This window comes from Salmo trutta, chromosome 9 (genome assembly GCF_901001165.1).
Source record: "Salmo trutta chromosome 9, fSalTru1.1, whole genome shotgun sequence".
Lineage (NCBI taxonomy): Eukaryota > Metazoa > Chordata > Actinopteri > Salmoniformes > Salmonidae > Salmo > Salmo trutta.
This window is the reverse complement of record NC_042965.1, coordinates 25,377,509-25,401,065: the sequence shown is the minus strand read 5'-3', so window position 1 is coordinate 25,401,065 and position 23,557 is coordinate 25,377,509. Positions and strand designations below refer to the sequence as shown.

The 23,557-nt window shown below is 47.4% G+C and overlaps 1 protein-coding gene across 4 annotated transcripts in view; it reads left to right on the top strand.

Annotated features, from left to right (window-relative positions):
* The window catches only part of LOC115200307 (histone-lysine N-methyltransferase NSD3), a 29,845-nt gene extending 10,951 nt beyond the window's left edge, over positions 1 to 18,894 (top strand). Inside the window, exons 5-24 of one of the 4 annotated variants that reach the window (XM_029763257.1) lie at positions 50 to 685; positions 799 to 940; positions 1,142 to 1,242; positions 1,387 to 1,432; positions 1,558 to 1,688; positions 1,767 to 1,892; positions 3,555 to 3,681; positions 4,100 to 4,303; positions 4,436 to 4,615; positions 5,457 to 5,603; positions 7,847 to 8,003; positions 8,965 to 9,167; positions 9,349 to 9,461; positions 10,708 to 10,854; positions 11,008 to 11,130; positions 11,451 to 11,567; positions 11,824 to 11,965; positions 12,088 to 12,194; positions 14,181 to 14,385; positions 14,512 to 18,894. In XM_029763257.1, coding sequence (XP_029619117.1) covers positions 50 to 685; positions 799 to 940; positions 1,142 to 1,242; positions 1,387 to 1,432; positions 1,558 to 1,688; positions 1,767 to 1,892; positions 3,555 to 3,681; positions 4,100 to 4,303; positions 4,436 to 4,615; positions 5,457 to 5,603; positions 7,847 to 8,003; positions 8,965 to 9,167; positions 9,349 to 9,461; positions 10,708 to 10,854; positions 11,008 to 11,130; positions 11,451 to 11,567; positions 11,824 to 11,965; positions 12,088 to 12,194; positions 14,181 to 14,385; positions 14,512 to 14,780 — 3,423 coding nt within the window. In that variant the 3' untranslated portion in view covers positions 14,781 to 18,894. Of the gene's footprint in view, positions 1 to 49; positions 686 to 795; positions 941 to 1,141; positions 1,243 to 1,386; positions 1,433 to 1,557; positions 1,689 to 1,766; positions 1,893 to 3,554; positions 3,682 to 4,099; positions 4,304 to 4,435; positions 4,616 to 5,456; positions 5,604 to 7,846; positions 8,004 to 8,964; positions 9,168 to 9,348; positions 9,462 to 10,707; positions 10,855 to 11,007; positions 11,131 to 11,450; positions 11,568 to 11,823; positions 11,966 to 12,087; positions 12,195 to 14,180; positions 14,386 to 14,511 lie in introns of all 4 variants that reach the window. The other 3 variants (XM_029763258.1, XM_029763256.1, XM_029763259.1) reach the window with 3 other exon arrangements.
* The last annotated feature ends 4,663 nt before the right edge of the window (positions 18,895 to 23,557 follow it).

The following is a 23,557-nucleotide window of genomic DNA, read 5'->3' as shown; positions in this document are numbered from 1 at the left end:
CTTCCAAATGATTACAATGTAATGTAAATTGTATGTGTGTGTGTGTCAGCTGATGAAGCCCTTCCCCCAGAGAGAGCGTGCTCAGTGGGAGGTGGGCGTCGGCCATGCAGAGGACGCCTTCCTGATGACACAGCAGGAACGCATCGACAACTATACCTTCATCTATGTCGACCCCGACCCCAACGCCCCCCCACCCACCAAGAAGACCCCTGTCAGGGCTGCCAGCCGCACCCAAAGCTCCTCCAGCTCAACCAGTAAGAAAGAAGAAGGAGCAGTGACATCACCGGACCGGGCGGAGCCAGCCAGAAGACAGCCTCGTAGGCAGTGTAGTGTTCCTAATGCAGACAACCCAGCCGACCTCAAAACCTCTGAGGGAGAAAAGGACCAGAGCGGGGACCCTGGACAGCCCATCCCCCCAGCCCGGAAGACCCAGTCTGAAGCAGGGGGAACCCAGGAGTCCTGTGCCCCGGTACGGGCCTGGAAGACAGCCGCTGCCAGGAAGCTGCTGCCTCTCTCCATCACAATGAAGAAACTGAATGTAAAGATTACCAAGTGTGACCAAATGTGGCCTCTGCTACAGAGGAAGTCCCTGCCCTCACCACAGAGGGAGAGAGAGGTGGGGAGAGAGGTGGAGAGGGAGGAGGCAGAGGGCCGGCAGGCCGACCTGGGATCTTTTTCACCAGAGGTGGGTGCTCTCTATCTAGACATCCTAGTTGACAATGGTGTTAAATGTTGTTGTCGCTCTAAACTGAATTGAAGCATTTATTTCTAAGTGGAGTTTTTTTTTCTCTCCAGCAGGGCTGTAGAGTTAAGCCAGAAACCAGTCCAGAGGAAGAGGGTGATGAGGGAGAGGAGAGAAAGGAGAAGGAGGAGAAGAGAAGTGACCAGCAAGCAGCACAGCACACCTCCTCTCCTGGGTCTCAGCACAGCACCCCACCAGGTACATAACACTTCTACAGCAGTGATTGTGCATGCGTGTGTATGCACATGTGTTTGGACGTTATCTGGGTCCTCTGGTGATGGCTGCTGGAATATATAAATATTGTGTTAGTGTGAATATGTTCCCCAATATGTTCCCCACAGATCAGACCTTTAACCAGGTGTTTAACCAGGTGTTTAACCAGGTGTCTCCTTCCTGTAGGTTCTCAGGAGCGTAAGCAGCAGCGCAGGTCAGTGAGGAGCAGATCTGAGTCAGAGAAAGGCTGTGAGGCCGTTCCCAAGAAGAAGACCAAAAAGGAACAGGTACCACCCTGCTACTACCACCTACTGTTCTGTTCCCCTCTGTAGTGTAGCATGTTGTTCTTTCACTCTGTTCTCTAGAGGAGGATTACAAGACAACATAAAGATATTCAACATCCCTCTCTCGCTTTCTCTGTCTCCCTGCAGGCTGAGATGGCTCCTGAGACCACTCTGAGAACAGGCTCACAGAAAGGTAGAGACTCCAGCTCTGTCCTATGACTCTCTTTCCCATCCTGCTCTAAGCATACTGGCTTTGTTTAACGTGTTGGGGGAAGCAGTGTTGTGGAGGTGTGTGTTAACGTGTGGTGTGGTGTGTAGGAGCCAGTGAGATCTCGGATGCCTGTAAGCCTCTGAAGAAACGCAGCAGAGCCTCCACAGACGTAGAGATGGCCTCCTCTCAGTACAGAGACACATCCGACTCTGACTCTAGAGGCCTCAACGACCCCCAGGTAAACAGACACACACGCAAACACACACACTGACAGATAGACACACACTCACTCACTCATGCTCTCTCTCCTATGTAGTGTCTGTTTGGGAAGAGTTTGGACAGCCCAGCAGCAGTAGATGCCGACGCGTCAGACAGCCAGTCAGTGGACTCCAGTCTGTCCAGACAAGGAAGCAGCACAGCCAAGAGAGACACCGTCTGCCAGGTAGGCCAAGAGAGACACTGTCTGCCAGGTAGGCCAAGAGTGACACTGTCTGCCAGGTAGGCCAAGAGAGACACTGTCTGCCAGGTAGGCCAAGAGAGACACTGTCTGCCAGGTAGGCCAAGAGTGAAACTGTCTGCCAGGTAGGCGAAAAGAGAGACACTGTCTGCTAGGTAGGCAAAGAGAGACACTGTCTGCCAGGTAGGCCAAGAGAGACACTGTCTGCCAGGTAGGCCAAGACAGACACTGTCTGCCAGGTAGGCCAAGAGAGACACCGTCTGCCAGGTAGGCCAAGAGAGACACCGTCTGCCAGGTAGGCCAAGAGAGACACTGTCTGCTAGGTAGGCCAAGAGAGACACCGTCTGCCAGGTAGGCCAAGAAAGACACTGTCTGCCAGGTAGGCCAAGAGAGACACCGTCTGCCAGGTAGGCAAAGAGAGACACCGTCTGCCAGGTAGGCCAAGAGAGACACCGTCTGCCAGGTAGGCCAAGAGTGACACTGTCTGCCAGGTGGGCCAAGAGAGACACCGTCTGCCAGGTAGGCCAAGAGGGACACTGTCTGCCAGGTAGGCCAAGAGAGACACCGTCTGCCAGGTAGGCCAAGAGTGACACTGTCTGCCAGGTAGGCCAAGAGAGACACTGTCTGCCAGGTAGGCCAAGAGAGACACCGTCTGCCAGGTAGGCAAAGAGAGACACCGTCTGCCAGGTAGGCCAAGAGAGACACCGTCTGCCAGGTAGGCCAAGAGAGACACCGTCTGCCAGGTAGGTCAAGAGAGACACCGTCTGCCAGGTAGGCCAAGAGAGACACCATCTGCCAGGTAGGCCAAGAGAGACACCGTCTGCCAGGTAGGCCAAGAGTCACACTGTCTGCCAGGTAGGCCAAGAGAGACACTGTCTGCCAGGTAGGCCAAGAGAGACACCGTCTGCCAGGTAGGCCAAGAGAGACACTGTCTGCCAGGTAGGCCAAGAGAGACACCGTCTGCCAGGTAGGCCAAGAGAGACACTGTCTGCCAGGTAGGCCAAGAGAGACACCGTCTGCCAGGTAGGCCAAGAGAGACACTGTCTGCCAGGTAGGCCAAGAGAGACACCGTCTGCCAGGTAGGCCAAGAGAGACACCGTCTGCCAGGTAGGCCAAGAGTGACACTGTCTGCCAGGTAGGCAAAGAGAGACACTGTCTGCCAGGTAGGCCAAGAGAGACACTGTCTGCTAGGTAGGCCAAGAGAGACACTGTCTGCTAGGTAGGCCAAGAGAGACACTGTCTGCCAGGTAGGCCAAGAGGGACACTGTCTTCCAGGTAGGCCAAGAGGGACACTGTCTTCCAGGTAGGCCAAGAGGGACACTGTCTTCCAGGTAGGCCAAGAGAGACACTGTCTGCTAGGTAGGCCAAGAGAGACACTGTCTGCTAGGTAGGCCAAGAGAGACACTGTCTTCCAGGTAGGCCAAGAGGGACACTGTCTTCCAGGTAGGCCAAGAGAGACACTGTCTTCCAGGTAGGCCAAGAGGAACACTGTCTTCCAGGTAGGCCAAGAGGTCTCCTGTCCCATCTCCTTGTCCTATTGTCTGTGTTTCTTCCTACTTTTTTCTCTCTGCTCTCTGTCTTTTTAAATAGCTGATACAAAAAAAAGGTTTTATACCCCATTGGTGATAACTCTTCCTCTGTGTGTAGATCTGTGAGGTGTATGGAGAGGGTCTGGTGTCGTGTGAGGGGGACTGCTGTCGGCTGTTCCATCTGGAGTGCCTGGGCCTCACCTTCCTACCTGAGGGCACATTTACCTGTCTGGAATGTAGAAACGGTGAGACATGACACGATGTCACATATGTATACACTATGCATTTACATCCTAATCATTACTTGACCTGCACAACCATTAGACAAGTTCTCTTTGATTGCTCCTTTCATCTTTACAGTATCCTTTAGGCTGAAATGGCTGAAAGGATTATTCAAGTTATTCCAAGACACATCCTTCTACTTTGTGAATGCTAATGAAGCTATGAGTGTGAACAGAGAAAATACTGCTCAAGCCCTGATTATGCAAATTACCCTACAGACAAATCTCTCTGTGTGATTTCAGCCCGGCAGCCTAATGCAGACATTGAGAGATTTCTCTGATGGAGGAATGAAAAGTCGACTGGCACTCACCTCTTTCTCACCCCTTTGTCTCTGACACACACTCTCTCCCTCCCTCTCTCTGCCCCATCCCTCCTCTCTAGGCTCTCACTCGTGTTTCAGCTGTAAGACGGGGGGAGGGGAGGTGTTGCGCTGCTCTGTGGTTGGCTGCGGGCGATATTACCATGATGACTGCGTGCACAAACTCCCTGGCACTGTGGGGGTTGGTACGGGCAGGGGGTTCCACTGCCCCCAACATACCTGCACCACCTGCTGCCTGGAGAGAGACCTGCACCAAGCTGCCAAAGGTAGGGGGCAGAACACTGGTCGAGATGAAGGAGAGGAACGGAAGCCACGTTAGGCTTTTAAAATGCTCCTTCAAATACTGTAGGTGTTAAAGTCTCTCTCTCTCCCTCCCTCCCTTCCTCCCCCCTCCCTAGGACGTATGGTGCGTTGTCTGCGCTGCCCGGTGGCGTACCACACAGGGGACAGCTGTGTGGCAGCGGGCAGTGTGGTCCTCACCCACCACATCATGATCTGCAGCAGCCATGGCATCACCAAGAGGAACGGCCTCCTTTCCTCACCCGTCAACGTGACCTGGTGCTTCCTCTGTGCCCGAGGTAAGATCTATCTCCCACTTTAGACCTCCTGTAGGGGTACCCACCCTGACTCACTCACCTTTTCTGTTTCCCAAATGGCATCCTATTCGCTATATAGTCCACTTCTATTGACCAGGGCCCCGACCCACTGTCTCTTTAAGGGAAGCTTCCGGATTCAGCCCCGTGGCTTCACAGTGCTTGGCTCTGGAGGACAGCAGGGGAGAGGGATGTTGCTTTGTCCTGCCCCTTAGGCAAGCGTTTGAGTGAATAGAGTCATAGCGACAACTTAACCAACTCCTGTTCTTCTCAGGGTTAGCTAGAGCTTCCATTCATGTTGGTTCCTGTGATCATGGCCTGCCAATTGTGACCCTCTTTCTCTCTCTGACTCTGATCCCCTCTAATCCAGTCTTCTCTAATCATTCAACTCTATAATACTTTATTTATCCCCATAGAGATAACTGATGTGTGATGCTCTCGCTGAGACCACAGAGGCTTAGCTGAGCTCAGATACACCATAGCAGCAGGAGGAGGAGGAGGAGAGTACTGGTCCACTGAGCTCTGTCTGTGTTAGGAAAAAATGTCATTGAGCCTTCACTTATGATGCATTTGCCTGTTTGTGAATGTATTAGTGACATTTGTCCCCATGGTTACTAAAAGCAGTTGATTCTCAATTTCTTATAAGCGAAGTGCACTGTATATCTACAGTATTCTGTTTGGACGACTCTTTCATTTAACTTATTACTCAGTTTTTCTCTCTCGTTGATGTGTTCTAACAGCGTATGTGTTCTTTCTTTCCTGTGGAATCATGGGTACTGTAGTCTGATTGCGGCTCACCCCATCTCTTCCTGTGTGTCTTGTGTAGGACTGTTAGTGCAGGACCTTACTGACATCATATTAAGTTCATATGCCTATAAGTCCCACTACCTTCTGACTGAGTCAAATCGTGCTGAGTTGAAATTACCTATGATTCCCTCTTCTTGGACAGCTACCAAAAAGAATATTGGGAAAGGTAACATAACTGTTTTACTCTCTCTCCCTTTTCCTACTGGTGCGTGTGTATGTATGTTAGTATGTGTGTTTGAATGTGTCTAGACTTCCCACATTTGATTTGTTATTCCTCTTTATTGCTTGGTTCTGCCTCTAAAGTGTGAACAGACAATCTGCTGCTATTAATGTTACAACAGGGCTTAAAATAACCTGTCAGGGTGCCTAACATGCACAGGTTCAACAGGACCCATGTTAACAAAGTGTTACCGACATTAAGCTCGTCGCTGTGAAACGGTGGAATGGGACACTTTGCACAAACCCAAAATAGAATCTGTACAAGCGGACCATAGCACACTGTAACATAACATCATCCGATTTCATCATCAACATTGGGAAAGGGTGATGACCTGTCTCACTTGGTTATTGTACGCCCTGTAAGGGGCTTGTTGCTGCTGAAGTCACAAACACGGTTATTTTACGCCCTGTCTGTCGGAGGGCTTGTTGCTGCTGAAGTCACACACACGGTTATTTTACGCCCTGTCTGTCTGAGGGCTTGTTGCTGCTGAAGTCACAAACAAGGTTATTTTACGCCCTGTCTGTCTGAGGGCTTGTTGCTGCTGAAGTCATACACACGGTTATTTTACACCCTGTCTGTCTGAGGGCTTGTTGCTGCTGAAGTCACAAACAAGGTTATTTTACGCCCTGTCTGTCTGAGGGCTTGTTGCTGCTGAAGTCACACACACGGTTATTTTACGCCCTGTCTGTCTGAGGGCTTGTTGCTGCTGAAGTCACACACACGGTTATTTTACGCCCTGTCTGTCTGAGGGCTTGTTGCTGCTGAAGTCACAAACACGGTTATTTTACGCCCTGTCTGTCTGAAGGCTTGTTGCTGCTGAAGTCACAAACACAGTTATTTTACGCCCTGTCTGTCTGAGGGCTTGTTGCTGCTGAAGTCATACACACGGTTATTTTACGCCCTGTCTGTCTGAGGGCTTGTTGCTGCTGAAGTCACAAACACGGTTATTTTACGCCCTGTCTGTCTGAAGGCCTGTTGCTGCTGAAGTCACAAACACGGTTATTTTACACCCTGTCTGTCTGAGGGCTTGTTGCTGCTGAAGTCACACACACGGTTATTTTACGCCCTGTCTGTCTGAGGGCTTGTTGCTGCTGAAGTCACACACACGGTTATTTTACGCCCTGTCTGTCTGAGGGCTTGTTGCTGCTGGAGGAACACAACTTCTTTGCTTTAGCACTTTGATCCTGTCTTCATCTGAAAGACTAAATCTAATGGTGTTATTTTGATGACTGCTAAGTTCTGTTTTTGAATGAAAATAATTGTCCCTCATTTATCTGCTGCTCTCACTTTACTGCGATCTGTCTTGGATGTTTGCTGTCTCGTTTTGAGGTTTTGCTTTGTTAAGGAGTTAATTATTCCAAGAAATATTGATTGTAATAGGTTATAGCTCATAGCAGTTATACTATTCCTCACAAGCGCATCAATTCGATGAAGAAATCAATGTTTGAATAAAATGCTGACAGTCTTCTTTCTAGTTGACATATAATGTGATTATTACTCATCAACGATATTACCCATTTGACATTTAAAACACATTCACAACCACATGCTGTTTAAATGAGATTCCATCCAAGACTATGTGGAGTACAGTGGTGCAGGGAAGTGAAACATCCCCCTTTACAAGCAGGAGTGCATGGCAGCTTTGTGCCGTTCTGTTGTTTTGGTAATAGTTTGTTTGTGATTTATGGTTTATTTACAGATGTATTATTATCATGGGTGCTATAGCATGTGTTGTGATTGTACAATGGGCCTTGTACTCTAAACCTGCCTGTCAGACATTCCATTACACCAGCAATGGACCTCAGCAATGTCAACACTGCTTTCTCTTATCAAAATGGTGTCCACAACAGCATAGTTTTCATCTACATAAAGCAATCTTTATTATATTGTGGGAGTTAGAAATGATTCTCGTTTGGGAAAGACTCAAGAGATATCTATCCTTAGCCACTTCTCATACACATGAAACGAGCGGATGCAATGTCACAATGGCTCCACCTAGTTCTCTGGAAGACGATATTACTTACTTGGGCAAAGCATTGCTCACAGTGTAAAGTGAAGTGGTTGAATGATTGGCATGCCTAAGGATGTGGCTTAGAGTGTGGTGGCCCCTAGTGTCCAGGTGTGGAAGTACATTCTCTAACCCTGTGCTGCTCTTTTCTCTCTACACACACACACACACCCCCCTGCAGGAGAGAAGCTGCTGTGCTGTGCGTTGTGCCCGGCGTCGTTCCACCCAGAGTGTTTGGAGATGGAGATGCCAGAGGGGGCGTGGTCCTGCAGGGAGTGTAGGGCAGGAAAGAAACCCCACTACAAACAGATCGTCTGGGTCAAACTGGGAAACTACAGGTTAGCAGCATGAGTTGACGCACACCTAAAATATGTTGGAGAGGAGGTTACTAATGGTAGAGTAAACATATGTCAAAAATAAATGAAGATACTTGCATATGCTCCCAAAAATGTAATGGATTAACATCAAATGTTCCCATTTCCGACTCGTCCTCTCTGTCCCAACTGATGCCGGAACTTCTACAGACGTTTAAGCTGGAGCATTGGTACATTGGGGGAGGCAACCAGTCTGTCTAGAGCAGGAGTGGGCAAACTTTTTGACTCGAGGGCCACATCGGGATTTTGAAATTCAACAGAGGGACGCATTTTTGTTAAAATGTATTTGTGGGGGCCTCCCGAGTGACGCAGCGGTCTAAGGAACTGCATCGCCGTGCTTGAGGCGTCACTACAGACCCGGGTTCGATCCCAGGCTGTATCACAGCTGGCCGTGACTGGGAGACTCATGAGGCGGCGCACAATTGGCCCAGCGTTGTCCGGCTTAGTAGAGGTTTTGGCAAGCCGAGATATCCTTGTCCCATCGTGCTCTAGCGACTCCTGTGGCGGGCCGGGTGCATGCACGCTGACACGGTCACCAGGTGTACGGTGTTTCCTCCGACACATTGGTGCGGCTGGCTTCCAGGTTAAGCGGGCATTGTGTCAAGAGGCAGTGCGGCTTGGCTGAGTCGTGCTTCAGAGGACGCATGGCTCTCAACCTTCACCTCTCCCGAGTCCGTACGGGAGTTGCAGCGTTGAGACAAAACTGTAACTACTAATTGGATACCATGAAATTGGGGAGACAAAGGGGAAAAAAAGAAATTGGTATTAATGTCTCTCGGGCCAGATTGAAGTGCCCAGCGGGCCGTACTTTGCACCCCCCCCCCCCCACCACCACCACCACCACTTATAGCTAGCTGTAACTTTGGGACTGGTAGCGTTCTTTCTTTCCTGATGTTCCATGCTGTCCCCTGTCTGTCCACATCAGGTGGTGGCCAGCGGAGATCTGTAACCCTCGCCTGGTGCCTCCCAACATCCAGACGCTCCGTCACGACATCGGAGAATTCCCCGTCTTCTTCTTTGGTTCCCATGACTACTACTGGATCAACCAGGGCCGTGTGTTCCCCTACGTGGAGAACGACAAGACCCCTGTCACTGGCCAAATCAACATCAACAAGACCTTCAAGAAAGGTGAGGCCACCTTGGGCTCTGTACTCTGTGCCCTGTGCTACAATAGATTGGGAATCGTCAAGGGAAACTATGAAATGGACTATTGGTTCTTGAGTGAAATGATAGTGCCTTGACCCTGAGTGTGTGAGACAAGCACAGTGTAATTCCATCCCTTCTGTGTGTGTGTGTGTGTGTGTGTCAGCTCTGGAGGAGGCTGCTCGCAGGTTCCAGGAGCTCAAGGCTCAGAGGGAGAGCAGGGAGGCCCTGGAGCAGGAACGCAACTCACGCAAACCCTCACCATACAAGTTCATCAAGGTAATACATCCAGTCATACTATATACACCCCAGTGGAGGCTGAGGACGGCTCATAATAATGGCTGGAACAGAGCAAATGGAATTGCATCAAACCATGTGTATGATCTATTTGGTATCATTCCTCTGATTCCGCTCCAGCCACAACCACGAGCTCGTCTTCCCCAATTAAGGTGCCACCAACCTCCTGTGATACACATCCCCTGCCCTACAAACACATCCCCTGCCCTACAAACACATCCCCTGCCCTACAAACACATCCCCTGCCCTACAAACACATCCCCTGCCCTACAAACACATCCCCTGCCCTACAAACTCATACCCTGCCCTACAAACACATCCCCTGCCCTACAAACACATCCCCTACCCTGCCCTACAAACACATCCCCTACCCTGCCCTACAAACACATCCCTACCCTGCCCTACAAACACATCCCCTGCCCTACAAACACATCCCCTGCCCTACAAACACATTCCGTGCCCTACAAACACATACCCTGCCCTACAAACACATACCCTGCCCTACAAACACATCCCCTGCCCTACAAACACATCCCCTGCCCTACAAACACATACTCTGCCCTACAAACACATACCCTGCCCAACAAACACATCCCCTGCCCTACAAACACATCCCGTGCCCTACAAACACATCCCGTGCCCTACAAACACATCCCCTGCCCTACAAACACATCCCCTGCCCTACAAACACATCCCGTGCCCTACAAACACATACCCTGCCCTACAAACACATACCCTGCCCTACAAACACATCCCCTGCCCTACAAACTCATCCCCTGCCCTACAAACACATCCCCTGCCCTACAAACACATCCCCTGCCCTACAAACACATTCCCTGCCCTACAAACACATCCCCTGCCCTACAAACACATCCCGTGCCCTACAAACACATCCCGTGCCCTACAAACACATCCCCTGCCCTACAAACACATCCCCTGCCCTACAAACACATCCCCTGCCCTACAAACTCATACCCTGCCCTACAAACATATCCCGTGCCCTACAAACACATCCCCTGCCCTACAAACACATACCCTGCCCTACAAACACATACCCTGCCCTACAAACACATACCCTGCCCTACAAACACATACCCTGCCCTACAAACACATACCCTGCCCTACAAATCTTCTGCCATATAAAGTCTTGCTTTGCCGAACAAAATGGAATGAGCTGAATGAGACCTCTTTATATCTCATTGTGACATTGTTGTCATGTCTCTCTCAGTCCAACAAGCCAGTGGGAAAGGTGCAGGTGCACATAGCCGACCTGTCAGAAATCCCACGATGCAACTGTAAGCCCACAGACCAACACCCCTGCAGCCTGGACTCCCAATGTCTCAACCGCATGCTGCAGTATGAGTGTCACTCACAGGTTGGTGTGTGTGTGTGTGTGTGTGTGTGTGTGTGTGTGTGTGTGTGTGTGTGTGTGTGTGTGTGTGTGTGTGTGTGTGTGTGTGTGTGTGTGTGTGTGTGTGTGTGTGTGTGTGCGTGTGCAGCCCTATTCAGCCCTGTTTTCCTGTCCTAGGTGTGTCCAGCAGGTGATAGCTGTGAGAACCAATGCTTCTCGAAGCGTCTGTACTCTGAGACAGAGGTCATTAAGACAGAGGGTTGCGGCTGGGGCCTCAAGACCAACCAGGCCCTCAGGAAGGTGAGTGAGGGCCACTGGGGTGGATGAAGTGTGGGGCCTGGTTCTATTTCTATCCCTAGACCCTAACCCTTTAGGTGTCCTTTGAAATTGATTGGCATTAGCAGCATTGTGAGGGTTCCACCTAGCCTGTCATATTGTTTGAACGCATCCAAACTTTTCAGATCTGTGAACAGGCTGAGGGCTTAGGGAACGGGGCTAAAGACCAAAATGGAACCGAGCCTGTGTTATGTGTAGATCAGAGATGATTATTAATAACACCACAGGTGTGCTTTGTTGTAAGTATTGATGTGTATTGTAAGTGCTCTGTGCATCTTCCGCAGGGAGATTTTGTGACAGAGTACGTGGGAGAGGTGATAGATTCAGAGGAGTGCCAGCAACGAATCAAACGCGCTCATGAGAACCACGTGACCGACTTCTACATGCTCACTCTCACCAAGGTAATGACATTTTAGACTGTGTCCCAGTAGTCTGAAATGGGCTCCTTTAATAGACACCACCTCATGACCGGTAATACAAAGTATGTATATGAATCTGTTAAGCTATTTGTCTCTCTCGCTGTTTTGTAAGTCGCTCTGGATAAGAGCGTCTGCTAAATGACTTAAATGTAAATGTAGTGTGCGTCTCTTGGCTGTGTGTGGGGGGGTCTAACGGTGTGTATATGTCTAACTGTGTGTGCGTGTGTGTGTTCCTCAGGACCGGGTGATAGATGCCGGGCCCAAAGGGAACTCCTCTCGCTTCATTAACCACAGCTGCAGCCCCAACTGTGAGACACAGAAATGGACTGTCAACGGAGACATACGCATAGGCCTCTTCACCCTGTGTGACATGGAGGCTGGTGAGGAGAGCAGCACACACACGTTCTGTATCTTTGTTGATTGATCTCTCTGATCGATCTCCTGTCTCCTGCAGACACTGAGCTGACGTTTAACTATAATCGTCTGTGTGTGTGTTCTGCAGGCACTGAGCTGACGTTTAACTATAATCTGGACCTTATGGGTAACAGAAGGTCGTCGTGCCACTGTGGTGCTGAGAACTGCTCTGGCTTCCTGGGGGTGCGGCCTACGGTACGGGACACACCCACATTCTCATCATGACAGCATCATGTAGGAATCAAGTAACATGTTACTGATGTCTCACCGTAGCAGATCCCTTCTGTCCATGGTTTGTCTGCCTTGTTGTCCAAATCAAATCTTATTGGTCACATACACATGGTTAGCAGATGTTAATGCGAGTGTAGCGAAATGCTTGTGCTTCTTGTTCAGACAGTGCAGTAATAATTAACAAGTAATCTAACAATTTCACAACGACTACGTTATGCACACAAATGTAAAGGGATGAATAAGAATATGTACATATAAATATATGGATGAGCAATGGCTGTGCGGCATAGGCAAGATGCAGTAGATGGTATATAATACAGTATATACATATAAGATGAGTAATGTAGGATATGGAAACATTATTAAAGTTGCGTTATTTAAAGTGACATCTTTATTAAAGTGGCCAGAGATTTGAGTCTGTGTGTTGGCAGCAGCCTCTCTATGTTAGTGATGGCTGTATAATAGTCTGATGGCCTTGAGATAGAAGCTGTTTTTCAGTCTCTCGGTCCCCGCTTTGATGGACCTGTACTGACCTCGCCTTCTTGATGTTAGCAGGGTGAACAGGCAGTGGCTCGGGTGGTTGTTGTCCTTGATGATCTTTTTGGCCTTCCTGTGACATCGGGTGGTGTAGGTGTCCTGGAGGGCAGGTAGTTTGCACCCGTGATGCGTTGTGCAGACCGCACTACCCTCTGGAGAGCCTTCCGGTTGAGGGCGGTGCAGTTGCCATACCAGGTGGTGATACAGCCAGACAGGATGCTCTTGATTGTGCATCTGTAAAAGTTTGTCAGGGTTTTGGGTGACAAGCCACATTTTTTCAGCCTTCTGAGGTTGAAGAGGCGCTGTTGCGCATTCTTAGTAGTGTCGTCTGCAAACTTGATGACTGAGTTGGAGGCGTGCATGGCCACGCAGTCATGGGTGAACAGGGAGTACAGGAGAGGGCTGAGAATGCACCCTTGCGGGGCCCCAGTGTTGAGGATCAGCAGGGTGGAGATGTTGTTTCCTACCCTCAGCACCTGGGGGTGGCCGTCAGAAAGTCCAGGACCCAGTTGCACAGGGCGGGGTCGAGACCCAGGGTCTCGAGCTTAATGATGAGTTTGGAGGGTACTATGGTGTTAAATGCTGAGTTGTAGTCCAGCATTCTTACATAGGTATTCCTCTTGTCTAGATGGGTTAGGGCAGTGTGCAGTGTGATGGCGATTGTGTCGTCTGTGGACCTATTGGGGCGGTAAGCAAATTGGAGTGGGTCTAGTGTGTCAGGTAGGGTGGAGGTGATATGGTCCTTGACTAGTCTCTCAAAGCACTTTATGATGACGGAAGTGAGTGCTACGGGCGATAGTCATTTAGCTCAGTTACGTTAGCTTTCTTGGGAACAGGAACAATGGTGGTCATCTTGAGGACAGCAGACTGGGATAGGGATTGATTGAATATGTCCGTAAACACACCAGCCAGCTGGTCTGCGCATGCTCTGGGAACGCGGCTAGGGATGCCGTCTGGGCCTGTAGCCTTGCGAGGGTTAACACGTTTAAATGTTTTACTCACGTTGGCCACGGAGAAGGAGAGCCCACAGGCTTTGGTAGCGGGCCGTGTCGGTGGCAATGTATTGTCCTCAAAGCAAGCAAAGAAGTTGTTTCATTTGTCTGGGAGCAAGATGTCGATATCCGCGATGGGGCTGGTTTTCTTTTTGTAATCCGTGATCAACTGTAGACTCTGCCACATACATCTCGTGTCTGAGCCGTCACAATTCAACGGCTCAGACACGAGATGTATGTGGCAGAGTCTACATTCAATCACGGAGAACACCTAAAGGGTTAGTTAGTCTGGTGATATAAAAGCTGGCCTAACAGGGCTGATAACTCCTCTCGCTTTCAGCTTTAACTAGGTACTTTTTCAGAATGTCCCCTCTGAGCAGATTGTTAAACAACATTGTTTTTCTGTCTGTCCATCCATCAGAGTGCGGTGGTGATGGAGAAGGAGGAGAAGGCGAGGAACGCTAAACTGAAGCCCAAAAAGCGTAAGCTGCGACCGGAAGGGAAACACACACATGAGTACATCTGCTTTTGCTGTGGAGAGGGAGGAGAGCTGGTCATGTGTGACAAGAAGGACTGTCCTAAAGCTTACCACCTGCTGTGTCTCAACCTCACCAAACCTCCATATGGTACGCACTGTCTGTCTGTCTGTCTGTCTGTCTGTCTGTCTGTCTGTCTGTCTGTCTGTCTGTCTGTCTGTCTGTCTGTCTGTCTGTCTGTAAGTCAGTAGTAACCTTTCCTCTGTGTGTGTTTAGGCCGTTGGGAGTGCCCGTGGCATGACTGCAGTGTGTGTGGTGTCCTAGCCTCGTCCCTCTGTGACTTCTGCCCTCGCTCCTTCTGCCGGGAACATGAGGGGGGGGCTCTCAACCCCTCTACCCTAGAGGGCCGCCCCTGCTGCTCCAACCACAACCCCCTCAGTCCCCTGGGCCCCAACACCAACCCTGCACAGACTCACACACACCCCCCTGGCACGGTCAGCGTCAAAGAGGAGCCACAGGACCCTGAGGAGGAGCGCAGCCAATAGGACTGAGAGTGAAGCTGTCTCAAATAGCACCCTAATTCCTATATAGTGCACTAGAAATGTAGCACTATACCTTTATGGAATAGGGTGTGATTAGAGATGTGCCCTCAGGTGAGAGAGAGACCAGAACTGCAGCCACCAGTTACACTTGAGATTCCCATGGGCTGGTGTGAGCGGTGAGAGTTGTTCTATACCAGAAATCGGAGCAGAGCTCCTTTGTGTCTAAAGATAGGGGGAGTGGAGGAGAGGGCAAGGGGAGATGGAGAGCTGTGCCCATAGCCCTGCCTTTCTCTCCGGCCGCTGACATCACCCCAAACACCCAGTGTTTCAGTTTCAACACTTCATGATTCTGTCATTTCTAGAGGCGTGGAAACTCAGTTAGTGTTCTTATGTTCTTGGTTAATCAGCACTTTGAATAACTCAGTGAGGGGGAAGAAGAGGGGGTGTAAACCTCCCTCCATCATGCTGCTTTTCTCTTTGTTTACTTCCTGTGAGCTGGGGTTGCTTGGCGCCCGTTGCCAGAGGCCAGGTGCCGTTTCACACCCTTAGAAGGCTTTGCTGTGTGTTGATGAGACAGCAGAGCCAGGCCCAACACTCCTCTGCAACCCTCATCACTCCAAACATGATCTATTATCCCTATCTAGCTTTCCTTTCACAACGACAAGAAAAACAGATTTGTGCAATTTTCAGGACTACACACTACATTCCGACATTCCTTATACCGGTTTTTGATATACTTATGAGTATAGATGAATATATATATATATAAATATATATATATATGTTTGTTAATGTTTACAGACAGATTATCTCACTTCATCTTGGTGAGTGGTGTATTATTGTTTGTTTAGGTGTTTAGCAATGCGCAGATCTCCTTGTGAATATAGTCCTTCTAATAAGGTGAATTATAATGGCTTATAGTGTAATGGTATGACATCACATCATCATTACATGTAAGTTCCATTCGCCAGTTCCCCAGTCTCACTCTCCATTGTGTACATAATTGGCTCCATTGTAAACCACAGAAGAAGAGGGGAGGCATCAGTATTATCCACAGCCCCCTTCACTGTATATCTATGGAAACAGAAATAGAAAGGCAGTTTTGGAGAGGAAGTTGCATTTCATTAAAATTGAAATGTTGAGCAGCATACGTTTGGTGATGATATCCTCCTAAGTGAGTATTATACAGATATGGTCCCAGTCTGTTTGTACACAGTACTGCAGCCCGCCTAGAGGGACTCTTATTTCCAATACACTGACCTGACAGATAGGTGGCTGTTCATTGGCCCTGTGTGCAGTAATGTAAGTGATGGTGTGTGTACTGTACTGTGCACTCAAATGTTTGGTTTTAAATTGTTCTGCTAAACCTTTTTAAAGCACTTTCACCATTTATTGCTACATACTTTAGGTACGTCATAACATACATGTATATAGTAGAACATATGACATTGTACATGCTTGAAATGGATACCTCTTTTCTGTAGTAATGTTGGAATTTTAAACTGTATTGTAACTGCTATAGGTCCAACGACATGATCCAAATATCTTTGAGAGACTGAAAACGTTCTCTGACACAAGTTACTGCCGACCACACTTTCTATTCTTTGCCCTAGTAGAACGACTAACGCCCTCATCTTAATTCAAGGTGTTAAGTACATTCAGTGGGTATTTATTTTCACTTTTTGTATGACTGTGTGCATCTCCACAAATTGGTTTTGTATAAACATTAAGTTAAACTTCAGTACAATGAAAAGATCATATTCTACAAACATATACATGTATTATGTACAGTCTTTTTAATCTCTCATCCTCCAATGACAGATTTTTACAATTATTATATCACACCCTTTATACTAGTTGATTTATGTATCAAAAACACCTATTGGAAAATCGCTCCCTCCCAAAGTATTAAGTAACATATACTATGAAACAATAGGGAGCTTTACAATTGATGATTCTGTGTGTAGTTGTCTAATACATTTAACATGTTTTCTATTAGTGTCATGATTCCACAATGTTTAACAGCTGCTCATATGCCAGGCTGGCTGTGTTGTGACTCACTTTACTGATGTTGAAGCAGTTAAAAGCAAGTGAAAATTGTGATGTGAAGTAACCGAACACTTCATTCAGCCTAAACTCGCATTATCATGATAAAACTACAAGATTAGTCTGCTAATCTTGTCTGAGCCTGTGCTTTCTCTTCTCTGGTACATTACCGACTGATTATGATTATGCCCGTAAAACGATAGCTCACCCAAAAAGTTTGTCAAACGTTTCTATACCTCTGTTCTTTAGTGTCAAGCTGTCCACATTCAACGTCTGTCTTAACAAAATATAAATTAGATTGTGCCAATATCTTCTATTCATTTCGAATTGAAGCATGCTGATTTCTCCTAATGCATTAACCAGGTTAAACTCGACAGAATGGAATATGGACTCAGTTAGACGTTTCCATACTTTCACTTAAGTCTATCAAATTAGATTTTAGGGTAAACTAACACTTTAATAGACATACTGCTCTCAAACCTGCCAAATTATAGTTTTTTTTTCAGATAGGTGTTCGATTTAGATCATTTCAGTACTGGTCCGCACAGCGCAGTATGGGGTGCATCAATGCACACTTCCATATTTTTAGCAAACTTTTAAAACTTGAAATGTATTTTTCTTTCTTTACATTCTTTATTTTTGTATTTGTTCATGTTTTGTACTACAGTGCAATGTGTTCAAGAACTTAATGAGTATTTTATTTACTATTTTACTGATATTCGGCCTATTCATTCTGAGACAAATTTCAGACCCTGTACAGGAGTCACTAGTCTCTAACCGTCACTAAGTGAACATGTAAACCAGGCCATTGTACACTCACCAACACACACGAGCAATGTGTAGAACTGTATAATTTTCACCCAAGACTATTGAAGCACCCCTTCCATTCTGAAAGAAGCGCAAATCTGTTCTGAATCTTTTCTTTTATCTGTTGGGGATATCTTTTGTATGCATCTTTGAAGCTACTTTGTTATGTTAAAAGCAACCACATGTTAATGCTCTTTTATGTCATTGTATTGTCTTTTTATCTTCTTGGTATCGCACAGAGATTATCAAGGCCAAACCAAATAACCCTTATTTTTTGCACCTCCTTTTGAACTTACTCACTTTATACCAGTTGAACTTGAACACATCATTCAGCCTGTACAATGCAGTATAGTCTGAGTGTGTGTTGCAGGTTGTCATTCTGTTTGTCACCGACATTATCGATTTCACCCATGTTTATACATGATCATATAGTGGCCATACTTTAGGAAAGACAGTTGGTTCTCACTGAAAGGGATGTCAGACAGTAGGGTTACGAAGACTAAGCTATCAAAGTATTATCTTCCAACACAGACTTTGAAAGTGGCCCTCTCTGAGTCATATGTTTCTGTTCTACACCTTTCAGTTGTTGTTTATTTTGTGCAATACTAGTTGTTATTTCTGTCATTACATGTGATTGACATGCTCTCCCAGATATTTGGAGGAACAGTGATTTCAGAGGAACTCATTTCACCACAGTCATGTAGTGAAAGTGCTCTGGTGATTCTGCTGGGGTCGTACCCAAAGCCATATATTTTAGAGAGTTGGGCCAACTTTTAAAATGTTTATTATTGTTCTAATTCTAGACATTCAGTTACATAGCATTGTTTATGGCTGCCATAGAATATTGTTGTGTCATGTAAAATGCATCATAATGCAGAAACCTGTGTCCCAACTACTAAATATATGGCTTTGGTCGTACCCATCTCTCGATGTTGCTTCAATAAAAATTTGGATAAACAAAAAGTTACCATATTTTACTGTTCAGCAGCCTGTGTTATATTGCATAATGTTAAGACTTGTACATAGATTGCATTGAACTTGCATAGGATCATGTTACTGTGGCGTGCTATTGCCTGTAAAACGTTGCTTCTAAATGTGTGTGACTGTGAGGATGACACTCTTTTTGTACATGACTGTCTTTTTATTTCAAACTATTGATTCTGTCTTTTCATTCTAAATGAGGTTGTGGGGTTGAGTTGGAGCTGAGGAGTTCAGACATGCCTGAAGTTTGACTTAAATAAAGCTGTACTGTGTCTCAGTGGAACTCATTTGTCTTCATGGGAAATAAAATATCATACTTTCAATTGCCAGATGAAAATAATTTGTAGTAATTGGATGTATGTATTTTTTGCTGTGTTCTTCGGCCCTAGTAATCAAATGTGTTCTACCATTTGTCCACTAGAGGTCACCCGGTTAACGTGACATTGCATTTTCTTCAACATGACCGACAACAAGCTTTCCCGTGACACAGGAAGGGAACGGTAGCTATCAGTGCGAACATCAATATGCAGAAAAAGACGTAAACACCGAGTTTAAAAGTTTATCCTGATAATTTCGCTAGCAAAATTATAGATCTGAGATTGTCACCGGGTAATGCTCCCACACGTTTTCAGAAGAAGATCCAAAATTCAATCTAGAATCGGCTTCCTATTTCGCAACAAAGCCTCCTTCACCCATGCTGCCAAATATACCCTCGTAAAGCTGACTATCCTACCGATCCTTGACTTCGACGATGTCATTTACAAAATAGCCCAACACTCTACTCAGCAAACTGGATGTAGTCTATCACAGTGCCATCCGTTTTGTCAGCAAAACCCCATATACTACCCACCACTGCGACCTGTATGCTCTCGTAGGATGGCCCTCACTACATATTCGTCGCCAAACCCACTGGCTCCAGGTCATTGTTTGAATGTTAAATGATGAGACAGAGGCGTTGATGCGAGTAACCAGTTGCAGTAATTAACATTTACCAACAGATGGCATCACTGTGCCATCTTACACCCATAACATCTTCCCTTTTATAAAATAGGACAGGAGCTGTCAATTCACTAACAAAACAAACCTAGTAATAATTTCCAACATGAACAGTTTATTTTTTTATTTTTTTCAGGTTACAACTTAACACATTTTGATACTCTCTTCACTTTTATCTCTGTCTGTCAACAATCCCTAATGGGAAACCTACAGATTAAGTATTTTTGGTGGCTGGGACAGACGCCCACAGCGTGAAAAGACAGGGGGCTTGTCTGCGAGGACTGCGGGTTCCCGCACAGGCGTGTCACCTGACTGTCTAAGGGGAGTATTGATGGGCGAGGGAGCGGCCGACCTGTGATCCCCTGGCTCTTCGCCCAGTGCCTCAGGCCCCATGTGACTTGCTGGGGTTCTGTCTTTTGTCATGCGACCCCTTTGACCATCAGGGATCTGAGTAGGTGCTGGCTCAGCAATCCGAAGGTCAACCCTGTTACGACGGTACAGTGATCCATTCACTTCGACCAAGTAGGAGCGTGGTGCCACTTTCTGTACACAGGATCCGAGTCTCCAGAGGCCAGTCCGGTCCCCTGGTAGTGGCTTCATTCGCACCGTTTCACCCACCCTGAGCTCAGGTAAGTCTTTTGCTGATTTGTCGTAGATGAACTTGGAGACCTGTCTTCTGTGACGTAGCTTCACCAGCACGTCTGTCACCACACATGGCTCCAGGAGAGTGCTGGCTACTGGCAGAGCTGCTTTTAAGCGCCGTGCCATGAGGTGCTGGGCCGGGCTGCTATCCATGCCTTCTGTTGGGGTATTGCGCCACTGCAGGATTGCATTCCAGGCATCTTTGCCCTCTCGCAGAGCTTTTTTGCAGAGGTTCTTTGCGATTTTGACTGCGGACTCCGCCTTCCCATTAGCTTTTGGGTGTCGTGGTGATGAAGTGACGTGCTCGAATTCCCAATCTGCAGCAAATTTTCAGAACTCAACTCCGGAGAATTGGGGTCCATTGTCTGAAATTACCCTATCTGGCTGGCCATAGCGGGCAAACTGAGCCTTGCAGCGTTTGATCATTGTCTCTGCTGAGAAGTCGGGGAGGAGGTTGATCTCCCAGAAGTCTGAGTAATGATCGACTGCCAGCAGAAAGTCTTTGCCACTGTGCTGGAAGAGATCTAGACTTACTATCTGCCAGGGGTGCATCGGTAGCTCGTGGGACATCATCGTCTCTCTCTGTTGCTCAATGGCATATTCATTGCAGATTGTGCATTTACTGACATAGTCTTTGATTTCACTCTGCATTCCTGGCCAATACAGTGTGTCACGTGCTTGTCTGTAACAGGCCTCACCACCTATGTGACTTGAGTGCACACGCACTAACATCTCAGGGCGCAGAGACCAAGAGAATAACAACTCTCTGACCCTTGAATATTACTCCGTTTTGAACACTGAGCTCCTCTTTGACTGGCCAATATTCTCTGATGGCTAAAGCAGTTTCTTCCTTGCAGTCTGGTCAGCCCATCAGAATCACAGACCTCAATGCCTGGAGTTGCTCGTCCCTGTCTGTGTGCTGTCTGATTTGTATAAGGCGCTGGTCCGTAACATTGAGGTAGTCAGCCTGGTTGATGTGTTCAACATCCACTTGCTCTGTTTGTAAGCTGCACACTGCGTGTCGTTCATGCATGGAGCGTGTGTGAGTGCCTGATGCAGTAGCCCTGCTGAGCGTGTCACTCACATACATCTCCAACATCCTCCAACGTGGGCATAATGTAATGTGAACGTCGCTGAGCCAGGTTGAGGTGTCTAGGATTAATGCATATCCGTAGCTTGTCTGGTTTCTTGACGATAACCATATTACTTATCCAGTCTGTACGCTCGGTGACGGATATCATGTGGCCATTTGCATCGTATTTGTCAAGCTGAGCCTTTGTAGCTGCTTTCATGGCCACTGGTACATTGCGGGGTGCACACTGGACAGGCTGGATTGCTGCGTCCAACTCAAAGTGGACTTCACCGGGAACTGACTCGACCGGTGCGTTGAAGACATCATGGTACTTGCTTAGGAGTCTCCTTGCTCAGGGGCCCAGCCTGGACTTTGTAATGTTAAGATCAGCTGGGATGGTGAAGTTAATAAGCCCAAGGCGCTCGCATGTAGAACCTGACAGTAATGGCTGTTGACTAGCCTCAACTATTTCAAACTCAAGGGTGTGTTTCTGGCCACGTAAAACACACTGTCACAAACAGGCCTAAAGAGGTCATGAACTGGCCTGAATACAGTTTCAGCTTGGTGCTACTCTGTGTGAGTTTGTCTCTGGGCGCGAGCCTCCTTTTATCTCTAAGGCTCATAACGTTACATGTGGCCCCTGAATCTAGCTGGCATTGCTGTGGTTTATTATTAAGTAGCAGAGTGACAAACCACTTTTGTCCTTTTGCCCTCACTGCCCCTATGCACTCGCTAGCATATACATCCTCTGTGCTGTTGTTCCCTTCATCTGTGTTTGTTTCAATGGAGTGCACTTTACCCTCCTTTCTCTTGCTTTTCATGCAGACCCTTGCGAAGTGATTAGCTGTACCACAGGATGTGCATATTTTTCCATTGGCTGGGCAGTATTCTTTTCCTCTTCCATGAGAAATGCCACAATATCGGCATGTATTGGGGTTGTCTATTGCAGAGTTGGCTGTAGTATTAGCATTAGCTGTGGCAAAGGGGAATTTATTTACTGGCTGCCTGAATGTAGCATTGACATTGTCCATATGTTGCCTTTCTAGCTCCATGGACCTTATCCGTATATCAGTAAGCTCTGCTGCACGGCATGTCTCCACTGCCAAGACCAGCGTCAGGTCACGTTCTCTCAGCAAACGTCTGCGGGTGCCCTCATCAGTTATGCCAAGCACTAGCTTATCTCTGATCAGTTCATCTCTTAAAGCACCATAGTCACATGTAGCTGCCTTTTCCCTTAGCCTAGGGACAAAGCTGTCAATGGACTCCCCGTCCTCCTGTTCGCAACAACCTAAAACATAACGCTCGTAGATAACGTTCTTGCTGGCTTAAGGTAATGTTCAAGAGCATCAAGAATAGCTGTAGCGTTACCTTGCTGAGCTGCTGTTAGGTTCAGGTTGTGTTTGTATAAGTGTCGGCATTCAGTTCCCATTAATAGTCCTCAAAGTGGCAGCCACTACCTCATCGTCCTTTTCCTGAAGTCCCGTTGCTAGTGCATAGTCCTCCCATTCATCTCTAAACGTATCCCAGTTTGTGCTCCAGTCTCCGCTGAGCTTCATACCGGCGGGAGGGGGAATGTTCGCTGCCATGTCTAACCGGTGCTAACTAGCAAACTCACTCTAGCTAAGGCCAATTCCGGCAAAGTTTTACTCAAATAAGCATTTTTTTTGTAAACCAGAACAGGTGACTCTAATTTGCGGAAAGCATGGTTAGTTATCCGACTCTGACACCATGTTTGAATGTTAAATTACGAGACAGAGGCGTTGATGCGAGTAACCAGTCTTGTTCAGTACATTACAATACATCAGGGTATCTCAAACACACCGGTAAAAACACTGGAGTTGCAGTAATTAACATTCACCAACAGATGGCATCACATTTACCAATAGATGGCATCTTACACCCATAACAGTCATCTATAAGTCTCCGCTAGGTAAAGCCCCGCCTTATCTCAGCTCACTGGTCACCATAGCAACACCCACCCGTATCACGCGCTCCAGCAGGTATATTTCACTGGTCATCCCCAAAGCCAACACTTCCTTTGGCCGCCTTTCCTCCCAGTTCTCTGCTGCCAATGACTGGAATGAAATGCAAAAATCTCTGAAGCTGGGGTCTTATATCTCCCTCTCTAACTTTAAGCATCAGCTGTCAGAGCAGCTTACCAATCACTGTACCTGTACACAGCCAATGTGTAAATAGCACACCCAACTACCTCATCCCCATATTATTACTTACCCTC